General features: G+C 37.9%; 1 protein-coding gene across 2 annotated transcripts in view; it reads right to left on the bottom strand.

Annotated features, from left to right (window-relative positions):
* Positions 1 to 15,510: 15,510 nt before the first annotated feature.
* The window catches only part of SRD5A2 (steroid 5 alpha-reductase 2), a 40,835-nt gene continuing 36,869 nt past the window's right edge, over positions 15,511 to 19,476 (bottom strand). For both annotated transcript variants that reach the window (XM_041756770.1, XM_041756769.1), the window contains exon 5: positions 15,511 to 17,335. In XM_041756770.1, coding sequence (XP_041612704.1) covers positions 17,256 to 17,335 — 80 coding nt within the window. In that variant the 3' untranslated portion in view covers positions 15,511 to 17,255. The remainder of the gene's footprint in view (positions 17,336 to 19,476) is intronic.

Below are 19,476 nucleotides of genomic sequence, written 5' to 3'. Positions count from 1 at the left end.
TGCAGAGAGAGAGAGAGGCAGAGACACAGGCAGAGGGAGAAGCAGGCTCCATGCAGAGAGCCTGACGTGGGACTTGATCCAGGGTCTCCAGATCACGCCCTGGGCTGCAGGCGGCGCTAAACCGCTGCGCCACTGGGGCTGCCCTGAAGATCATTTTCAACTCTGATAGCTGGCTGTTATTCACCGGGATCTGGTTTAAGGACATCCTGATAATAAATACCCAGTATCTCTGCAGTCCCAACTCTTGGTTGCAGAGGCCCCTATGGTATTGAATTTTCCACTTCAAACCTGTCAAAATGAGGGGAAGCCCCCCAGTTCAACTACTGCAGAAGCTGTGAGAATCCATTAGAGTTCTGGGAAGGCTTTCTTACTCATCACAGAATTAGTTTTCACAGCTTCTCTGTGAGATCAGTTGGGCAAGTGTTGGTGCCATTGTGCGGTAAAGTTTTGATTAAATTCTATCCTGCCAAAACATATATGTTCACTGTGTTAGTGAACATTTGCTTTTCTCGGGAACATTGTCAGGCACGCTTGTGGTTTTTATTTTATTTGAGCAATGTTCCTCTTCCCTTGGCTTTGAAGTAGGGACAAAAGCAGGAAATACACGGGGGGTCTGAGGTATAAAGGAAGGGAATGGAAGTCCACACTAATGTACATAAGCCTGCAGTTTATAGAATGTCGGCTCTGCCAAACACTTGACGGGTTGTCACTGTGACCCTCATCACAGCCCCATGAGACAAATATCATGATCCTTATTTCACAGACATGAAAACAAAAACTTACAGACATCACCTAAGCTTACACAGCTAAAAAAGCAGCCAGGTTAGGATTTTATCCCTTTCCAAAGCTTTAGCTATTGCCATTACACCAGGCTGCAGTTCCAGCTGGTGGGAGTGAATAGAACCTTCCCTGTACTTTTATTAATTTGCAACAGTAGCACCAAGTTTTTGAAACTTAAACTTTTTAAAAACTCTCTCACACAGTGTATTTTTTTCATTTACTTGTTATGGTGAATTACTTCTGACATAGAGAAAACTATAGGAAATAATAACACGTGATATATGTAGGTGTCCACTGGCAAACTTAACAAATCCTGACAATTTGCCATTTTGCTCCCAATCTTTTGTTTAAAACACACGAATCATACAGTTGAAGTCTCTAATATAACCTTTCTTAGTCTCATTTCCCACCTTCCATTCCCAGAGACATTATTCTGAGACTGCTTTGTATCATGCCTGTGTTTTTGTTTTGTTTTGTTTGTTTTTTTAAGATTTATTTATTATTTGAGAGACAGAGAAAGAGAGGAGGGACAGAGGGAAAGGGAGAGAATCCTCAAGTAGGCTCCCCACTGAACACGAAGCCCAACGTGGGGCTCGATCCCAGGACCCCGGGATCATGACCTGAGCCAAAGGCAGCTGCTTAACTGATTGAGCCACCCAGGTGCCCCCCAAAAAATCTTTCTAGTTAACTGTAAATTAACAGTTAACATTATTTACATAAATTAATAAAAAATGTAAATGTATGAGTTCTTTTCTTCACTAATAAGTGTGGTATAATGAATAGTTTTTAATCTTCCTTTAATTGGTTTTTCAGACTTTAAGTCATTATGATTATTAATTCATTGAGGACTGTGAATACAATTGTATAAATCGTAGGGGATTGAGTTAAACCTGTGCTGACTGCAAGGTAAAATAATATTCTTTGCTTCTGCTTACTGTATGAGGAAATGAAGACCTAAGAGCCTAATGTCATTGAAAAGTAAGTGCTAGAAAATCTGGACAAAATAGAACACAACTGCCTGACGCTCTGGAGACAGAATATTAAAAAGCAGGCAGGATTTGGAGGAGCATTGAAATCTGCACAAGGAAGCTTCCATTTCTTGTGGCTTTCCTCTGAAAGCAGGAACTTGAAGATGGATCAATAGAAAAAGTAAATGATCTGAATGACAGGAAAAAACCAACCAAACAAACAAACAGAGCTCCAGGGATATATGGAACCATTCCAAAAGGTCTAACATGTGTAAATGTAATTAAAGATGGAGAAGAGAAAGAGACAAGGACAGAAAAAGTATCTCAAGAAATAATGGCCAATAGCTTCCAATTGGTTAGTGAGTTAAATTTATAGATTCCATAGTTTCATGAACCCCAAACAGAATAAGCTGAAAGAAAATCATACCTTGGCCACCATGCTTAAAGGTAAAGGGACAATCAGGGAATCATTCTTTCTGAGAAAATGGCCCATTACTTTCCACAGCTATTTGAATGATTACAAATTCTCATCAGAAACCAAGGAGGCAGCATACCATGAGATATCTTTAAAGCACTGAAAGGGAGGAACAAAACGTGTTAACTTAGAATTTTGTATCCCCCAAAAATAACTTCCATGGATGAAAACAAAATAAAGGTATTTTCAAATAATGGAAAAGTAAGGGCATGGGTTGCCACCACACTTGGCTCTGCAAGAAATGTTACAGTGAGTTCTGAAGGGAAAGAGCAGCACAAGGAAATTCAGAAATGAGTCAGTACAAAGATTTATATACTAGATTGTTTGGAGGGAAGAGGGTGGTTTGTTTTTTCTTTATTCTTTTTTTTTTTTTTTTGAGTCTGTATATTTATTTTGTTCTATTCTTTTAAATGGCAAATATTCTAGGAAGTTATGATGTTCTGATGTTCATCAGGTTTCCATGGCTTCGCACATGTTGTCCTTTCTGCCTGGAATGCTCTTAACCAATCTGTTCACCTAGAAAACTTCTGTACCTCTTTTCAATTTTATCTTGAAATGTATGATATCATTAATGACGCCTTCTGTGGTGCAGTCAGCCAAGCTTTAGTGTTCCTCTTCATATACTCACACTGCATACATAATGTGAACCCCAGTAAGAAATGAAATTGTTGTTCACGGCTTTTTGTTTGCTTATCCCTTCCCAACTAGATTGTAGGCTTTTACAGGAAAGAGAATGATGCATAGGAAGTACTAGGTTCCTACTTATTCCTACTTAATGAACGAGCATAACAAACAGCTAAGCCTAACATTTAAGGCAAACAAAAAGTGTTCATGTATCTTTTCTCTCCCCTTTATTAAAAAAAGAAAGACATATATAGGAATGGTTTATACATATGTGTATATATAGATTCTGTATAGTTTGTATATGTATTTATATTCTGTATATATGTGGTTAAAATTATATATGATATATAAGTATATAATCTTAATTTTTAATTGATTTTTACAGTATTTACATATGCAGTAGTTAAAAATTTACCTTATGATTACCACATGCCAAAATTAACATTTTGAGAAATGAAAAGATGATTTGTTAAAGGTGCAGAAATACAGCAAAATCTAAGTATTATACATATATTTTTTAAGATTTTATTTATTTATTCATGAGAGACACAGAGAGAAAGAGAGGCAGAGACATAGGCAGAGGGAGAAGCAGGTTCCATACAGGGAAACTGATTGATGCATAACTTGATCCCTGGACCCTGAATCAAGACTTGAGCCGAAGACAGTCGCTCAACCACTGAGCCACTCAGGTGCCCCTAAGTATTATATTTTTTTATCATTTTTTTTTTTGTCACAAGCATACTCTTTAATAAAACTGTTTCTTCTCTTAATTTCTTTCTAATGCTATTTAAAGACAAACTTTTAACATTGTCTTATAGAGTTTGCTAATATGTAGATGTAATACATATGACAACTACAACATAAAGCATGGTGGGGGCATAAATGGATGGACTTATATTATTGCAAGGATTATATATGTGTAAAGGCATGTAGAATTAACTTCAAGTTATTAACCCTAAGATTAACTGTAAGACTCTGAAAAACTAAGTATATATATTATAATTCTTTTTTTATATTATAATTCTTAAAACTAAAAATATAACACAAAGAAGTATCACCAAAAATCCAATAGATAACATTAAAATGAAATTCTAAATATATAGAATATAAATAATTCGGAAAAAGACAGGAAAAAAGACAATAAATTAATAGTGAACAGAGGGAACAAACTAAGTGATAAATTAGTAGACCTAAATCTAATCATATTAATAATATTAAATATTAATGGACTAAACATGCCAAAAATGATCAAAATAATTTTTTTAAAGCCAAGATTAAACTTATGTTGTCTATAAGAGACATATTTTTGTAACAAAATGTAGCTTTATTTATCGTATAGTCATATTTAAACATAAAGACTAAAACATAAGGATTGAAAGTAAATACATGGATAAATACAGATCATATAAATAGCACAAGACGACTACAATGGATATATTAATATCAGATAAAAGACTTCAGATAAAAAGTAGAATTTTACCAAGAATAAAAGAGGCATTTCATAATGTAATGTTATCTATTGATTTTTTAGCTCAATCAAGAGACTATGATAATCAAATATATATTATATATTACAATCAAATATATATTAATACTATACAATATATTAATAATGCAATTATGATATACCAATAATACTATATAATATATTCGGCATATTTGGTATATATCTTACATATAATATTTATATATACTTTACATGATATATTAATAATATTATAATTAATAATTATATATTAATACTGTACCGTGTACTAGTATAATATATTAATAATATATATTAAGTATATTATATAATATATTTATATATACTATATATATCTAAGAACTTCAAAATAGAAGAGGAAATTGATAGAATTAAAACAGAAATGGACATAATACATAATCCTACTACATAATCATAGTAGAAGTTAACAGTCTTTACTCTTTTCTATATATAGAAATTTCTTTTCTCTTTTCTATATATAGATATAGATCTAAGATATATATCTTATGTATATTATCTAATAATATAATGACTAATAATATATTAATAATTTATTAGGTATATTATATATAATATATATCTAAGAGGCTCAAAATAGAATGAGAAATTGATAGAATTAAAACAGAAATGGAGGGGCACCTGGGTGGCTCAGTGGTTGAGCATCTGCCTTCAGTTCAGGTGGTGATCCTGGGGTCCTAGGATCAAGTCCTGCATCGGGCTCCCCACTGGGAGCCTGCTTCCTCCTCTGCCTATGTCTCTGCCTCTCTCTCTGTGTCTCTCATGGATAAATAAATAAAATCTTAAAAAAAAAAAAATATAGGGATACCTGGGTGGCTCAGCGGTTGAGTGCCTGCTTTGGGCCCAGATCGTGATCCTGGAGTCCTAGGATCAAGTTCCACGTCAGGCTCCCAGTAGGGAGCCTGCTTCTCTCTCTCTGCCTGTGTCCTCTGCCTCTCTTTCTGTGTCTCTCATGAATAAATAAATAAAATCTTAAAAAAATAAAAATAAATAAAAATATAAATAAAACAAATGGATATAATACATAATCCTACTACATAATCATAGTAGGAGGAGTTAACATTCGTTTCTCAGAAATTGATGGAACAACAACTAGATTTTTAAAAAGTAAAAAAATAGAGAATCTGCTATTAATCACCCCTAATTTCTACTTGTAAATCATTATAACCAACAATGGTAAGATATACATTCTCTTCAAGTGCTCATGGATTTTTCGTAAGCAAAGACTATATGTTAGGTTATAACAACAGTTTCAATAAATTTAAAAGGATTCAATCCATACAAAGTATGTACTCTTACCACAATGGAATCAAATTAGAAACCAATAACAGAAAGATATCTAGAAATTTTCTAAATATTCATACCCAAAGAGTCAACCTTAACTCATATCTCACATTTTACAAAAAAATACAATACAATAAAATAATAATAATAATAATAATAATAATAATAACAACTCAGGATGGATTGTAGACCAAAACTAAAAAGCATAAAGCTATAAAAATATCTGTCTAAAAGAAAACATAGAGAAAAAAAAGTCTTTGTAACCTTGGTTTAAGTTCTTTAGTATACCAGTATATCATATGCCAGAAGTATGCTCCATAAATCAAATCTATCAAAGCTAAAATTTTTTATCTATTAAAGGCACTTTAAAAAGGATAAAAAGACAAGCCACAAACTGTGAGAAAGTATTTTCAATACATATATTTGACAAACATTTGTATTCTAAATATATAAATAACTCTCAAAACTAACTCTCAAGCTAGAACAACCCAAATTCTTTTAAATGCAAACGATTCAAAAACTTCACCAATAAAGAATACAGATGACAAGCATATGAAAAGATACCACCATTAGTCATTAAGAAAATGCAATTATAAAAACATTTTAAAAATTACTATTATATACCTATTAGAATTGGTTTCTTTAACAATATCAAGTGCTGGTGAAGATGCAGAACTGGAACTTGTAATACGTTGTTGTAAAATGATGTAGCCACTTTGAAAAAAACCAGTTTGGCAGTTTCTTATAAACATCTGCAGAGCATAATCCAGCACCCTACTCTTATGTATTTACCCAAGGGAAATGAAACTTACGTTCACACATAAGTCTGTACACAACTGTTTATAGCTGCTTTATTTATAATTGTCAAAAACTAGAAACAGCCTAAATATCTGTCAGTGTGTGAAATGGTAAATAAACTGTGACGTACTCGGCAAATTTAATGCAATTACTTGGCAATAATAAGGAATGGAGTGATCACACAGATGTATCCCAGGACTGTTATGCTGAACCCCATACAATAGAGTACGTCTGTATGATTCCATTTAGGTAAAATGCAAACTAACCCACAGTGAAAAAAAGGCCTATCAATGATTGTCTGTGATGAGGAGTGGAGGGAAGAATGCACTGCAAAGAAGCATAAGGAATCTTCTGGGAATGAGGCAATATTCTGTATCTTGATTGGTGGGCTGGTTTCACAGGTATACGTAACTGTCAAACTTACAGAATTTACGCTTAAAATAGATACAGTTTATTGTAAATAAATTATTTACCATCAAGTTGATATGGAAAAGACATCTCTAATAGTCATTTTACCTTCTTGTATTGTTCTTCTTTCTCCTAAAAATGAATAACACATAAAAATTTTTGTCTAGTAAAGTCACTAATATACCATCTTTCTCGAGTCTCTTCTCATCTATCACAGTTTTCCCATCTTTTTTTCTTCACCAGCTTCCTTGAGCTCAAGTAGCATACGTGTTCTGGAGCACTAATCCCACTTCTCTAGACAGAAGTTCTGTAGCTAAATTCTTTTTCCCAGAATTTGGTGCTCAGAATGATTTTGTTTTCCCTTGAATTGAACTAAACTTCTTCGATTCTGCATTTTTCCATCTACTCATAACCAGGTGTTACTGGCTCAGTCTCAGAGCTCAGTGCAACTGAATTATGGATGCCTGGGGAGATCCTATTCCAATTCTTATATAGAAGCCAGATTGGCTCAGAAAAACTTGTCAACTAGGAATAGTGTCTTCAGTACCTAGCTCTCAGAGTCCACAAACTCAGACGGGGGCTTGGAGAACACTAGTCCAGTCCCTGGCTTCCATTCCACCTGACCCTCACCACCAAGGCATCTTCCAGCCTTTTCTTGAACACTCCGGTGATGAGGAGCTCACAGCCAGGTTTATTGTCTTCCTTATGATTAATCAAGTCTCTCTCCTTAAAGTTCATTCCTTGTTTCCTTTCTGGCCTTTCTCCCCACTTTCTGGGTTGCCCAGAGTTCTCATCTCACCTTCCAATTGCCCAGAGCCCCTTCTGCACATCTAGGCGGTTCCCAGCAGAGGGCACTCCAAGCACTGCTCGTTACCTCCTCTGCAGACTCTGCCTCTGCTTCCATTTCTTTATCCTCTGCCCTGTGACAAGGTGTCAGCCCAACTCATCCTTGCCAAGAGATACTTAGTTGTCATTTCAGATTACTTAGTGCTTTAAACCCAAAAAAAAGTAGACAGATACCTAAAAGTAGAATTGCTGGATTATATGGTAACCCTATATTTTAACATTTTCAGAACTACCAAACTGTTTTCCAAAGGCATTGCACCATTTTATACTCCCACTAACAATGTATGGGGTTCTGATTTCTTCCTATCCTCCTCAATCCTTGTGATTGTCTGTCTTTTTAAATTTTAGCTATTCTGGTAAGTGTGAAATGGTATCTTTTTTTTTTTTTTTTTTGGTTTTACCAAGAAATCTCACAAGTACTATATTTATTCATTTCAGAAAACAGATGTCAACTTAAATATTGTTACTTGAGTAGTAAATTGTTAAATAGACAACCAGTCAGAGTTGCAGCTTTTCTAAAATCATTCTATTTTACAGTCTCTAGTGTGGGTATTTTAAGATTCCTATGTTTACATAATACTTGTTTTTTGGGGGGGGGTTATGAAGCAATTATTTTTATTGTTTTTTTTTTTACTTTTTATTGGAGTTCAATTTGCCAACATTTAGCATAACACCCAGTGCTCATCCCGCCCAGTGCCCCCCTAAGTGCCCATCACCCAGTCACCCTAACCCCCCCACACCTCCCCTTCCATTACCCCCTGTTCATTTCCCAGAGTTAGGTGTCTCTCATGTTTTACCACCCTCACTGATAAGTGAAATGATATCTTATTGTGGGTTTTTTTTTAAATTTATTTATTCATAGAGACACACACACAGAGAGAGAGAGAGAGAGAGAGGCAGAGGGAGCAGCAGGCTCCATGCACGAAGCCTGATGTGGGACTCGATTCCGGGTCTCCAGGATCATTCCCTGAGCTGAAGGCAGCGCTAAACCGCTGCGCCGCAGGGGCTGCCCTTATTGTGGTTTTGATTTGCATTTCCCTGATGATTAATGATGTTGAACATACTTTATGTCCTCCCTATTCATTTCTATGCCTCCTGTGAAGAAATGTCTATTCAAATCTTTTATCCCTTTTTAATAGGGTTATTTATTTATTATTAAGTTGTAAGCGTTCTTTATATATTCTGGATAAAAGTCCCTTATCAGATATATGATTTGCAAATATTTTTTCTCAGTCTGTTGGTTTACTTTCTTGGTGGTGTCCTTTGAAGTAAAAGTTTTTGATTTGGATAAAATCCCACTTGCCAATCTTCTCTTTTATTGCTTGTGCTTTGGGTGGCATATCTAAGAAATCATTGCCTTGCCCAACATCATAAAGATTATTCCTATGTTTGTTTCTATACCTTTTTATATTTTCGCTCTTACATTTACCTTCATAATTCACTTTGACTTAATTTTTTTTGTTTATTGTTTGAGATAGGGGTTCAAGTCCATGCTCCTGCATGTGGATATCCAGTTGTCTCAATATAGATTTGTTGAATGAATGAATGAATGAGAAGTTTGATATGACTTGTCTTTAGAGATCACCAAGCTTCTAGGTTTTTACTATAGTTCTTATAGGCTAAGGAAAATAATGAATCTAGTAAACTGGTGCCAGATGGAACAAATCTCCCTAACATATTGCTAGGGCTTTTAGAATGAAGAAGAGAGTGCATGTGAGAACTATTGACAAGATGTGATGGCATTTCAGCCACCTTAGGCTCTGCTGATAATTCTGCTAGTAGCCAAGTTGGGAATGGAAAGGGTTAGAGTATTTATAGCACCTGTGAATTTGGGAAGACAAATGCCTTGTTTATGGGGGAAAAGTAGACCTCAGCTCAGTTGAGAAGACCAGATAAAGATTACATGGAGCCCCTAGAGTCCAAATGACTACTGTATATAAGACAACAGGGCTTATTTTCATCCTTAAAATTTTCTATCCCAATTTTTCAATTAAATATATGGGGAATTTTATCCATCTTTTTTAAAAAAGGATTTTATTTGTTTATTCATGAGACACACAGAGAGAGAGAGGCAGAGACATAGGCAGAGGGAGAAGCAGGATCCCTGAGGGGACCCCAGTGCGGGACTCAATTCCAGGGCCCAGGGATCATAACCTGAGCCAAAGGCAGATCTCAACCACTGAGCCCCCCAGGTGCCCTGAGATATTTATCCATGTTTAAAATTCATCTCTAGTTTCATTACGGACATAAGGGGGACCTAGTCTGTGTGCATTTTCTGTGAATGCTTCCCAGACTCTTCTAGATAACTCTGCCCTCATTATTCCATCTACCCTAGCTTTCCCAAATCCTCAACTCTGTCCTCCAACTCACTGAGACTATCAGCCTCTGTTTGGATTTCCCTTCCCTGTGCTGTGGCTTGGAAGCTTTCTTTAATCAATAATCAAGGAAATTGTGGGCTCACCTTGTTTGTTTCCCTTTGCTCAGTAACCACTGTCATGCACTATCTATTGTTCAACCATTGAACATTGTTTCATATATTTTTCTAGTATTTTAGTTATAAATACAGTCCTGATTTTGATGTCATGATCATTTGTGGATGTCCTGTGTCACAAATTTCAACATGTCATATTTTTCATTTTCATTTTTTTCTTTTCTTTTTTTCTTTATCATTTTCATTTTTATTCAGAATATTCTTTTTTTAAGATTTTATTTTTATTTTTAAAGTAATTTCTACACCCAACATGGGGCTCAAACTCACAACTCTGAGATCAAGAGTTACATGCTCTATGGACTGAGCTAGCCAGGCATTGCTGATTCAAAACTTTTAATTTATTGTGCAATTTCTCCTTTGACATATAGGTTATTTGAAAGAGTATGGATAATGTCCACAGAGAGGTGCGTTGAAATTTGACTGCTGTTATGGATTTATTTCTCCCTCCAGTTATATAAGTTTTTGCCAATATATTTTGAAGCTGTTATTTGATGCATACAAGTTTAGGCTTGTCTTTTTAATAAATTGGTTTCTTTATCATGATGCAACATCTTTCTTTGTCACTTATAATATTCCTTGCTCTAAAGCCCAAATGTCCATTGATGGATGAATGGATAAAGAACATGGTGTGTGTGTGTGTGTGTGTGTGTGTGTGTGTGTGTGGAACATAACTCAGCCATTAAAAAAAGAATAAAATCTTGCCATTTGCACATGTATGGATCTAGAGGGTATAATGCTAAGTGAAATACATCAATCAGATAAAGACAAATACCATATGATTTCACTCATATGTGGAATTTAAGCAATAAAACAAAAAACAAGGAAAGAAAGAGATAAAGTAAAAAAAAAAAAAATAGAAGAGAACTAATGGTTACCAGAGTGGAGGGATAGGTGAAATAGATTAAGGAGATTAAAAGTACACTTATCATGAGCACAAAGTCATGTATAGAACTGTTGAATCACTATACTGTACACCTGAAAGTAATATAACACTGTAAAGTATGCTAGAATTAAATTTTTACAATATTTTATTTAAATTCAATTTGCAAACATTTAGTCTTGACCAACACCCAGTGTTCATCTTGTCAAGTGCCCTCCTTAGTTTTAAATTTTTTTAAAAATACATTCCTTTCTCTAAAATCTATTTGATCTGATATTAAAATAGCCACTCCAGATTTATTTTAATTAATGTTTTCAGAGTATATATTTTTCCATCCACTTACTTTTAACCTGAATATTTGTATTTCTAGCAGGTTTCTTGTATCTGGTATATAGTTGGACCTTGCTTTTTTATCTAGTCTGAAAATTTCTACCTTTTAATTGGAATGTTTATACCATTTACATTTCATGTAATTACTGATATGATTAAGTTTAACTTTACCATCTCACTGTTTTCTACTTTCTCCATCTGTTTTATGTTCATTTTTTTTCTGCTTTCCCTACATTATTTTGGAATAATGTTTTCCTTTTCCACTATTAGTTTATTACCTACTATCTCTTTTTTGAGTCGTTGCTCCAGAGTCTATACAATATACATCTTTAACTTAACACAGTTTACATTCAGATTTATACCTCTCTATACATAGTATAGGAATCTTACATTAATGAATGCATTAAGTGCATTAATGAATCAATTAATGAAATTTAATTGATTTGATAACATTTGCTTTCTAGTCAATGCTGAAAAAAAGTGCATCCTCATAAGGAAGGATCCTTTCTTTGGGGCCTCTAGAGTAAAGGAAAACAAAGACCATGGGGCACCTGGGTGGTTCAGTCGGTTAAGCATCTACCTGCACCTCAGGATATGATCTCAGGATCCTGGGATGGAGCCCTTGCCCTCCATCCAGCTCACTACTCAGTAGGGGGTCTGCTCAGTCCTCTCCCTCTCCTTCTGACCCTCCCCTCTCTCTCTCAAATAAATAAATAAAATCTTTTTTTTTTAAGGGAAAATAAAGATGATAAAAAGGGCAAAACCTCTGGGTGCTTACTCCTCTGGAGGCTCTCATCTCCCTACCGGCCTCACCGAACTTGAATGCAGCCACACACTTCTCAGAACAATTCCTTCACCTCTTTCTCACAAGTGTCACTGCAGCTCAGACTTAAAACCATCTTTATGAGGTGAGTCGACAGAAATACAACTAAATTCTTTACTGTGAGGCACAACCATATGGCTTGTGTTTAAAGAAACTCAGCATCTTTCCTTGTGAAAAAGGAACTCTAAGAAGAGCTTACTCTCTCTTCCAGGGGGATTCTTTCCCTGGGAGGATAAAGAAGGGATCCGACTTATGCAGAGGGAAGACAAGGGAAGGGAAAGAAGCTCCCTATCAGGAGAGGCCCGCTCTTCCAAGGCCCTTTTCCTGACCTCATTGCTACCCTTCAACTGCCTCCAGCCCTGCTTCTGCATAACTCCCCACCCTCCTCTACCTCTCTGTTCTCCCTCTGCTCCCAGCCAGCCTGCTATATGGGACAGGTCTTGGATATCCCTCACTTAGCCTCTGTCTACATTGAGCAAAGCCAAACCCTGAAGCCATGGGACAAAAGGAACTGAGATGAGGTTAGTACATATTTAACCTTCTTCAACAATGTATTTCACTCATCCAAATCTTAAGCTGCGGTTGGTGAGAAAAAATGAGACACAGTACAAATAACATGGAACCTTTTAAGATCACAGCTTAATGGACTTATAGAGAGAAGGAGCAAATCTCTTACTCAGAAATTAAATCCACTCAGTGGCTATTAAATCATCCAAGTACCCACATTACCATCTGGCACCATGCCTCTTTCTTTTATCATGGGATAGTATAGATGCAATAAAACAATCAGCAGCCTTTTCTAGAAGGTTTTGCTTAACATTTATTGCTACCCTCGCCTATTTGCCATGCCTGGACCTCAGCCCACAGTCTATTAGAGAATCAAAAGGCCAGGCAAGAAAGGAAATGACTTTTCATGAGTCCATTCCTTCATGTGCCAAGAGCTTTATCCTTTGATTCTTGGTGAGATTACCATAAGGTTACCACAAAAAGTCATGACAGTTATTGGAAAACTGCAAGGCAGTAAAATCATAGGTTTATTTATTTGTTCCTGAAAGGGTTAGACCACCTAAATCACTATTTAATTGCAAATTTGCATCAGAGGCCTTTTTTTTCCTTTTCAAATTCAGGACAGCCAATGATCCTTAGGAAGACAAACGTTGGGGGTCAGGGGAATTTGTGACTTGAAACTTTTTCCAGATTGAACACAAATGCCATCTGTTCTACACCACGATCTTTACTACACCTTCATTTTACGAAATAGGTTCGTGATAAGGCGTAGCCCGATCCTCTCCAGACTGGAGTGCAGATTCCACAAAATGGATGTGACAATCTGTACATTCCTGAATCATTGCACCCCTCCGAAGCTCTGGCTAATTTTCTCCTGCCTGAGTTCCTCAGAAATCTAAATGGCAGTTCTTAAAGGGCAAAAATCACGTCTGACTCAATGATATCCTCCCACCCATTACCATTTTCCATATTTTAAATAATAAATGATTGCAGTGTGAATGAGTGTGTTCAGGCCTTAAATTCACACCCATTTATGTAGGTTGTGCTGGGTCTGTCTTATAAAAGCCTGCCATGCCCTAAGAAGAAAGACTGACTTCTGATCCTTAAAGGGACAAGAGAGGATGACCGCTCTGATCAGCTATATGACCCTGGGAAGCATTTTAATACTACAGGCCTCAGTGTCTCCATCTCTTACGTGAAGGGGTGGGACTAGTGGATGTCTTAGATGTGCTTCGGCTCTTTAATTCTGAAAACAGAACACTACAACGTCTTCTACAAGGTCAGTAGGAAAACATCCTTCCGTGACAGTTTCAGCAAGAGCGAGATCGACTATTTAGCTAAGCCACCATCATATTTTATCCCCTGGTTTCAAAACCCACTCCACAGAAACCTAAATTAACCATATTTTTGTAGCACTCTAGTTTTAGGAAAAAGGGGAAATACATTTAGGGATGAGCACAGCTTCCCTTTTATTGTATTCAATCTGCATACATATTCTAGCCCTAGACAGAGAAAATTGGTTGAAAGAAATGGTCCTAGAGCACTGAGAATACTTCAGCTATCAAGGCGAGAGTTAAGATTATGTGAAGTTGATTCCACACTATGTTTAAATTAAGAAGGTCCACATTCAGGGCACCTTGCTGGCTCATTTGGTAGAGCATGGTAGTCTTAATCTTAGGGTTGTGAGTTTGAGCCCCACCTTGGGTATAGAGATTACTAAAACATAATTTATTTTTATTTTTTTTCATAAATTTTTTTTAAAGCTCATAATCATGTTAACTTGAAACGACAATTTCCAAATATGTAAATTAACTTGTTACATCAGAGTTGGCCTAAAAGTTCTAGAGAGCATTCTCTTATGCCCCCTACCCCCCGCCAAAAAAGTATGCTGAATGGCAGTTTTGCCCAGAGATTGTTTTTTTTTAAATAAATTTTTATTTATTTATGATAGTCACACAGAGAGAGAGAGAGAGAGAGGCAGAGACACAGGCAGAGGGAGAAGCAGGCTCCATGCACCGGGAGCCCGACATGGGATTCCATCCCGGTTCTCCAGGATCACGCCCTCTCTATACATAGTATAGAGAGGCAGGCACCAAACTGCTGTTCCACCCAGGGATCCCTTGCCCAGAGATTGTACCTACTGGGAAAAAAAGGAGCTGCCATTCATTGAGCACTTATCACATTTCAAGGACTGGCCCAACTGTTCTATATAATAGTAAAATAAAGGTTTTAATAGTCAATTTTCAATGCCATGGAGAGAACTGGAAGCCTCTTATTTCACAGAGCCCAAGCTACACCTTAAGATTTATTTCTTTTTTTTTTTTAAGATTTTATTTATTCATAGAGACACGGGGGGGGGGGGTGGGCAGAGGAACAGGCAGAGGGAGAAGCAGGCTCCATGCAGGGAGCCCGATGTGGGACTCGATCCAGGGTCCCCAGGATCACACCCCAGGCTGCAGGCGGCGCTAAACCACTGCGCCACCAGGGCTGCCCAAGATTTATTTCACTCAGAATTTTTTCCCATCTTTCCTGAACATCGGGGGTGGCATCTAGCCTTAGCACATGCTCCAGTACCTTTCCTGCACCTTCTTACAATTCTGAACCGTGGCTGAAAAACCCTATGAGTTATATTTCTCTTTTGTTTTCAACTCAGAGCCCCTGATTTCAAGTTGATAAATGAAGAGAGATAAGCAAAAAAGGAAGCTATACTTTTTTAAAGAAGAAAAAAAGTAAAAAGAAGGGTGAACAACAACAGAAAAAAAAATCACATACTTCAACACCTTATAAGCATCTTCATGAGCCCAGGAATCTTTTAATTCAAACAAAATTACTTAACATCCATGATTTGAGAGGCATTTAATAAACATAAAAACATTTATATGATTACAATTTGTATTTTTCAGTAATATACATCATCCTCGGACCTTTCTAGTATACTATTTCTTATACAGTAAATTCCTCTACTTAGCACCTCACCTGATAAAATTGATGTTCATTTCTCAGAAGGGCTTGCTAAATATTCCTAAGACTTGCCACAAACCTGGACCCGAGGAAACGAATATTTTCCTACATTCTGAGTATTCAGCCCCTCCCTCAGCCCAGTGTCTAAGCATCCACACTAGGGTGACCCTTCCACCGAGGCTGCAAATTCTAATGCATACTCACTGATCAGTCCCCATTCTTAGCAGGCTCTGTGGGCCCACAGCCTCCTACTGTTGCAAGGAAACTGGAATGTAGAGACCTAATTTTGAAATTTTGGAAACATCCAATGTGAAAGAAAGAAAGAAAGAAAGAAAGAAAGAAAGAAAGAAAGAAGAAAGAAAGAAGAAAGAAAGAAAGAAGAAGAAAGAAAGAAAGAAAGAAAGAAAGAAAGAAGAAAGAAAAAAAGAAAAAGAAAGAAGAAAGAAGAAAGAAAGAAAGAAAGAAGAAGAAAGAAAGAAAGAAAGAAAGAAAGAAAGAAAGAAAGAAAGAAAAGAAAGTCAAACTATGTGTGAATCCCTGTCTGAGCCAAACAAAACAGGTTTTCTGCTCAGCCCACACCTCTGGATTTCAGCCTGTGCCCTCAGGAACTTGGAAGACTGATGTTCAGGTTGCCCCTAGGAAGTGTCTTTCTGAGCAGATCCCAAGGACCGCCACGAAGAAATTCCAGAAAAGTTGCCAAGCGCTTCCAGAAATGCTTCAGTGTCATTGCAAATGTGTCCAGGCGAGCAACTTATGATCTTGCTCAGTCATTTCCCTTTGATACTCTCTCATTATTTGGCTATTTCCACAGGTTTCTGAGAATATCAGAGTGGGCAGCATCTACTGTAAAACACTTTTTTACTCTCTCAGTAGCCAACCAGAGTCATGTCTTTCTCTTTGTGGTCATGAAACCCAACCTTCAGTAAACCCCACACCAGTTTTCTGGGATATCTGACAGGGATTCTGGAACTTTCAGGAAGCCAGAGGAGCTGAGACAGTGCACAAATATGAAATGGGATTAATGCCTACTTGTGACTTCGGTAATATGAAGAGAGGGCTCTTCTATTAAAAGCCCACTTGATCATCTCATATCCTTCATAATTAACAGAGGAAAAGAAAAGTGTGACTGGGTTTTAAGGAGTAGACTTACTCGGGGTCCATGCAGCTCCAGAATTTCAAGATCTGCTGATTTGTATGGACCTAAGTAAAACATGTACCTTCAATAAATTCTCTAAGCACTGCCCTCGGCTGAAAACTTTCCCAACTGCAGAGCTGTCAGACATTGATCACCCAAAGAAGAAAATATATAGGGAATTTCTGCACTTTCTAGAAGGAATAGATAAGTTGCAGACAGATGCCTCTGTATGGAGAAGAGCCTTGTGGAAGCTTCAACAGGAGATCAGGAGAGAGACTCTGGGAGCGTAGAGTACAAAATAAGTAGCTGCCTCACAGCATCTCCAGGCCAGCTGTCAAAACACAAGTGGTCTCCAGTTACATATACACGGTGGAACTTTAAAAGTTACAGGCTCAGCAGCTTGATGGTGTTCAACAGTCATGTGGGAGCTTTGCTCCTTTTTTATCTGGTTTCTTTAAAAGAGAAATGGAATGAGGGCCTTCCGAGATTTGGGGTAGTCCTCAAACATCTTGAGGTAGAACCTAAAATACAAGACAGGAATAATTAGAACAAGCAGCAGTCAACAGTTGTGGTTTGCTGGGTCTGAAATTCTTGTTCCAAACCAACCTACAGTTACTCAGGGCCTCACTCTTGCAGAAGATGCCCATTTGTCCTTTCTCCCTCCCGCATCCTCTCCTATAAATGTTGAAGCTTCTTATAATGGGAAATAACAAATAATAGCCAGAGGACACTGCCGGTGGTTGCACAGCTTTATGGATGTACCTAATGCCACTGAATGGTAGACCGAAAATGGCCGAGACAGAAGATTTTAAGTTATGTGTATTTTACCACAATACAAAAGGGGAAAAGCCAGAAAAAACTGCTCAATGAATTCAATTGGGAAATAAGGGACCAGAGACCCCAAAGACCGTGGGCAAAGTTAATCCTAGAGAACTGGTAATGTTCCCAGGAAAATGTCCCCTCATGAGGCCTGGGAATGCCAAGAAAATATAACCTCATATTCTGGGTTGAATTATGATCCCCCACCCCCAATATATGATTGAAGTCTTAACCTGGAGGACTTACCTGGAAACAGGGTCATGGCAGATATAATTTAAGGCAAGACAAGGAGTAGGAAAGGCCCTTAATCCAATTTGGCTGAAGGGGACAGGAGACACCAGGACTGAGACAGACAGGGGAAGAGGCCATGTGGAGAGGAAGGCAGACACTGGGGATGGAGCTACAGACCATGGAACACCTCGGATTGCAGGTGCAACTAGAAGCCAAGAAGAGGCAAAGGAAGGATCCTCACCAAGAACCTTCAGAGAGAATGTGGCCCTACATACACTTTGATTTCACACTTCTGCCTCAGGACCTGTGAGAGAATATATTTCTATTGTTTAAGCCACTCAGTTTGTGGTCAAGCTTTGGCAGGCCTGGAAGATTCATATGTGTTGTGAAACACACAGTGGCCTTCAGTGGCCAGGCTGCCCTACCTAGTTGAAGCTAGTAGCTCTCAAGTTTCTGTTAAAGTACCTTAATTTGAACTGGGAGACAAATAGTAATAGTACATGACAAGAGGTGGCTGGGTTTGCGTGCTATGATTAGAGAGGTCTGATGAGTAGCTTCTCAGAGAGCCTTCTTAGGCCTGTGGAAAGCTGCCCTCTGGCCCTCCCTCGGGAGCAGTCTGACCTAACAGGACAGGGCCAGGCTCCTCTGGTGGAGATGCTACCCCTCCCCTGAGCACTAGTTGATGCCCTCTCTGCCTCTTTCTCTTTCTGCCCCCAGTGGGCAACAGACTGGGCCTCAAGACAGGAAGGAGAACGTGGACTGTCTTACAGGCTGGAGACTCTGCAGTCCGTCCCAACCAAGTCTAGGCAGTCACAAGGACAGCAACTGTTTCATTCACCTCTGACACATCTGCATGAATTCCACACTGTGGAAAATAACCCATTCTTGGTTTAACCTTCAAAACTACAAAATTAATCATTAGCCCAAATAAAACACCCATGCAGGAGCTAAAGGGGTCCCTCAGGTCCTGGTTCCAAGGCTGTTCCCCCTTTAGTTATCCCTCCCTCTCTCTGTGTCTCTCCAGCTGCAAATGCCATTTTAGAGAAAGGATCTGAAGTTCAAGTTCAAAGCCCAATAACAACTTAGAACAGTTCCCCTTGCAGGGATACCTGCAGTTACTGCTTTTGTCCTCACCCAACCCAGCGACAGGGTTTGGGAGGGAGGTGGAAGTTAGTAAGGCTTTAGGCTAGATCTACAGAGGAGAGGCTCTAAACCCCTACAATTCCTGGCATTCCCCAGGTGAGGGGACAGTCCTGAAATCACATCACATTAGGATTCACTCATCCTACCTTCCCAGGAAGCCAGCAATGACCTTGGCTATGATTTATGGAGGGTTGGGGTAGGGGACAAAGGGGAGTAGCAAAATAAGCCCTGGTATTACACAGATTCTAGGAAAAAAATCCTGGAGTTTCCAGGGCTCTCCAATTACCTGAACTATTAGCACCAAACCTAGAATTAAAGATAATAGCCATACTAGACTAGACCAGGAGCTAGGCTTTTCCCTCATCGTACTGTCTCCTGGCTGACCTCAGGATTATCTGTGAAGCAGTGGAAAGTGCTGCCCATGGAACACACTTTGAGAAATCTGGCAGAAGTGTCACCCAGCTAAATC

Source organism: Vulpes lagopus, chromosome 5 (assembly GCF_018345385.1).
Source record: "Vulpes lagopus strain Blue_001 chromosome 5, ASM1834538v1, whole genome shotgun sequence".
Taxonomy (NCBI): Eukaryota; Metazoa; Chordata; class Mammalia; order Carnivora; family Canidae; genus Vulpes; species Vulpes lagopus.
The sequence above is the reverse complement of the archived record's forward strand: the minus strand, read 5'-3'. Positions and strand labels throughout refer to the sequence as shown.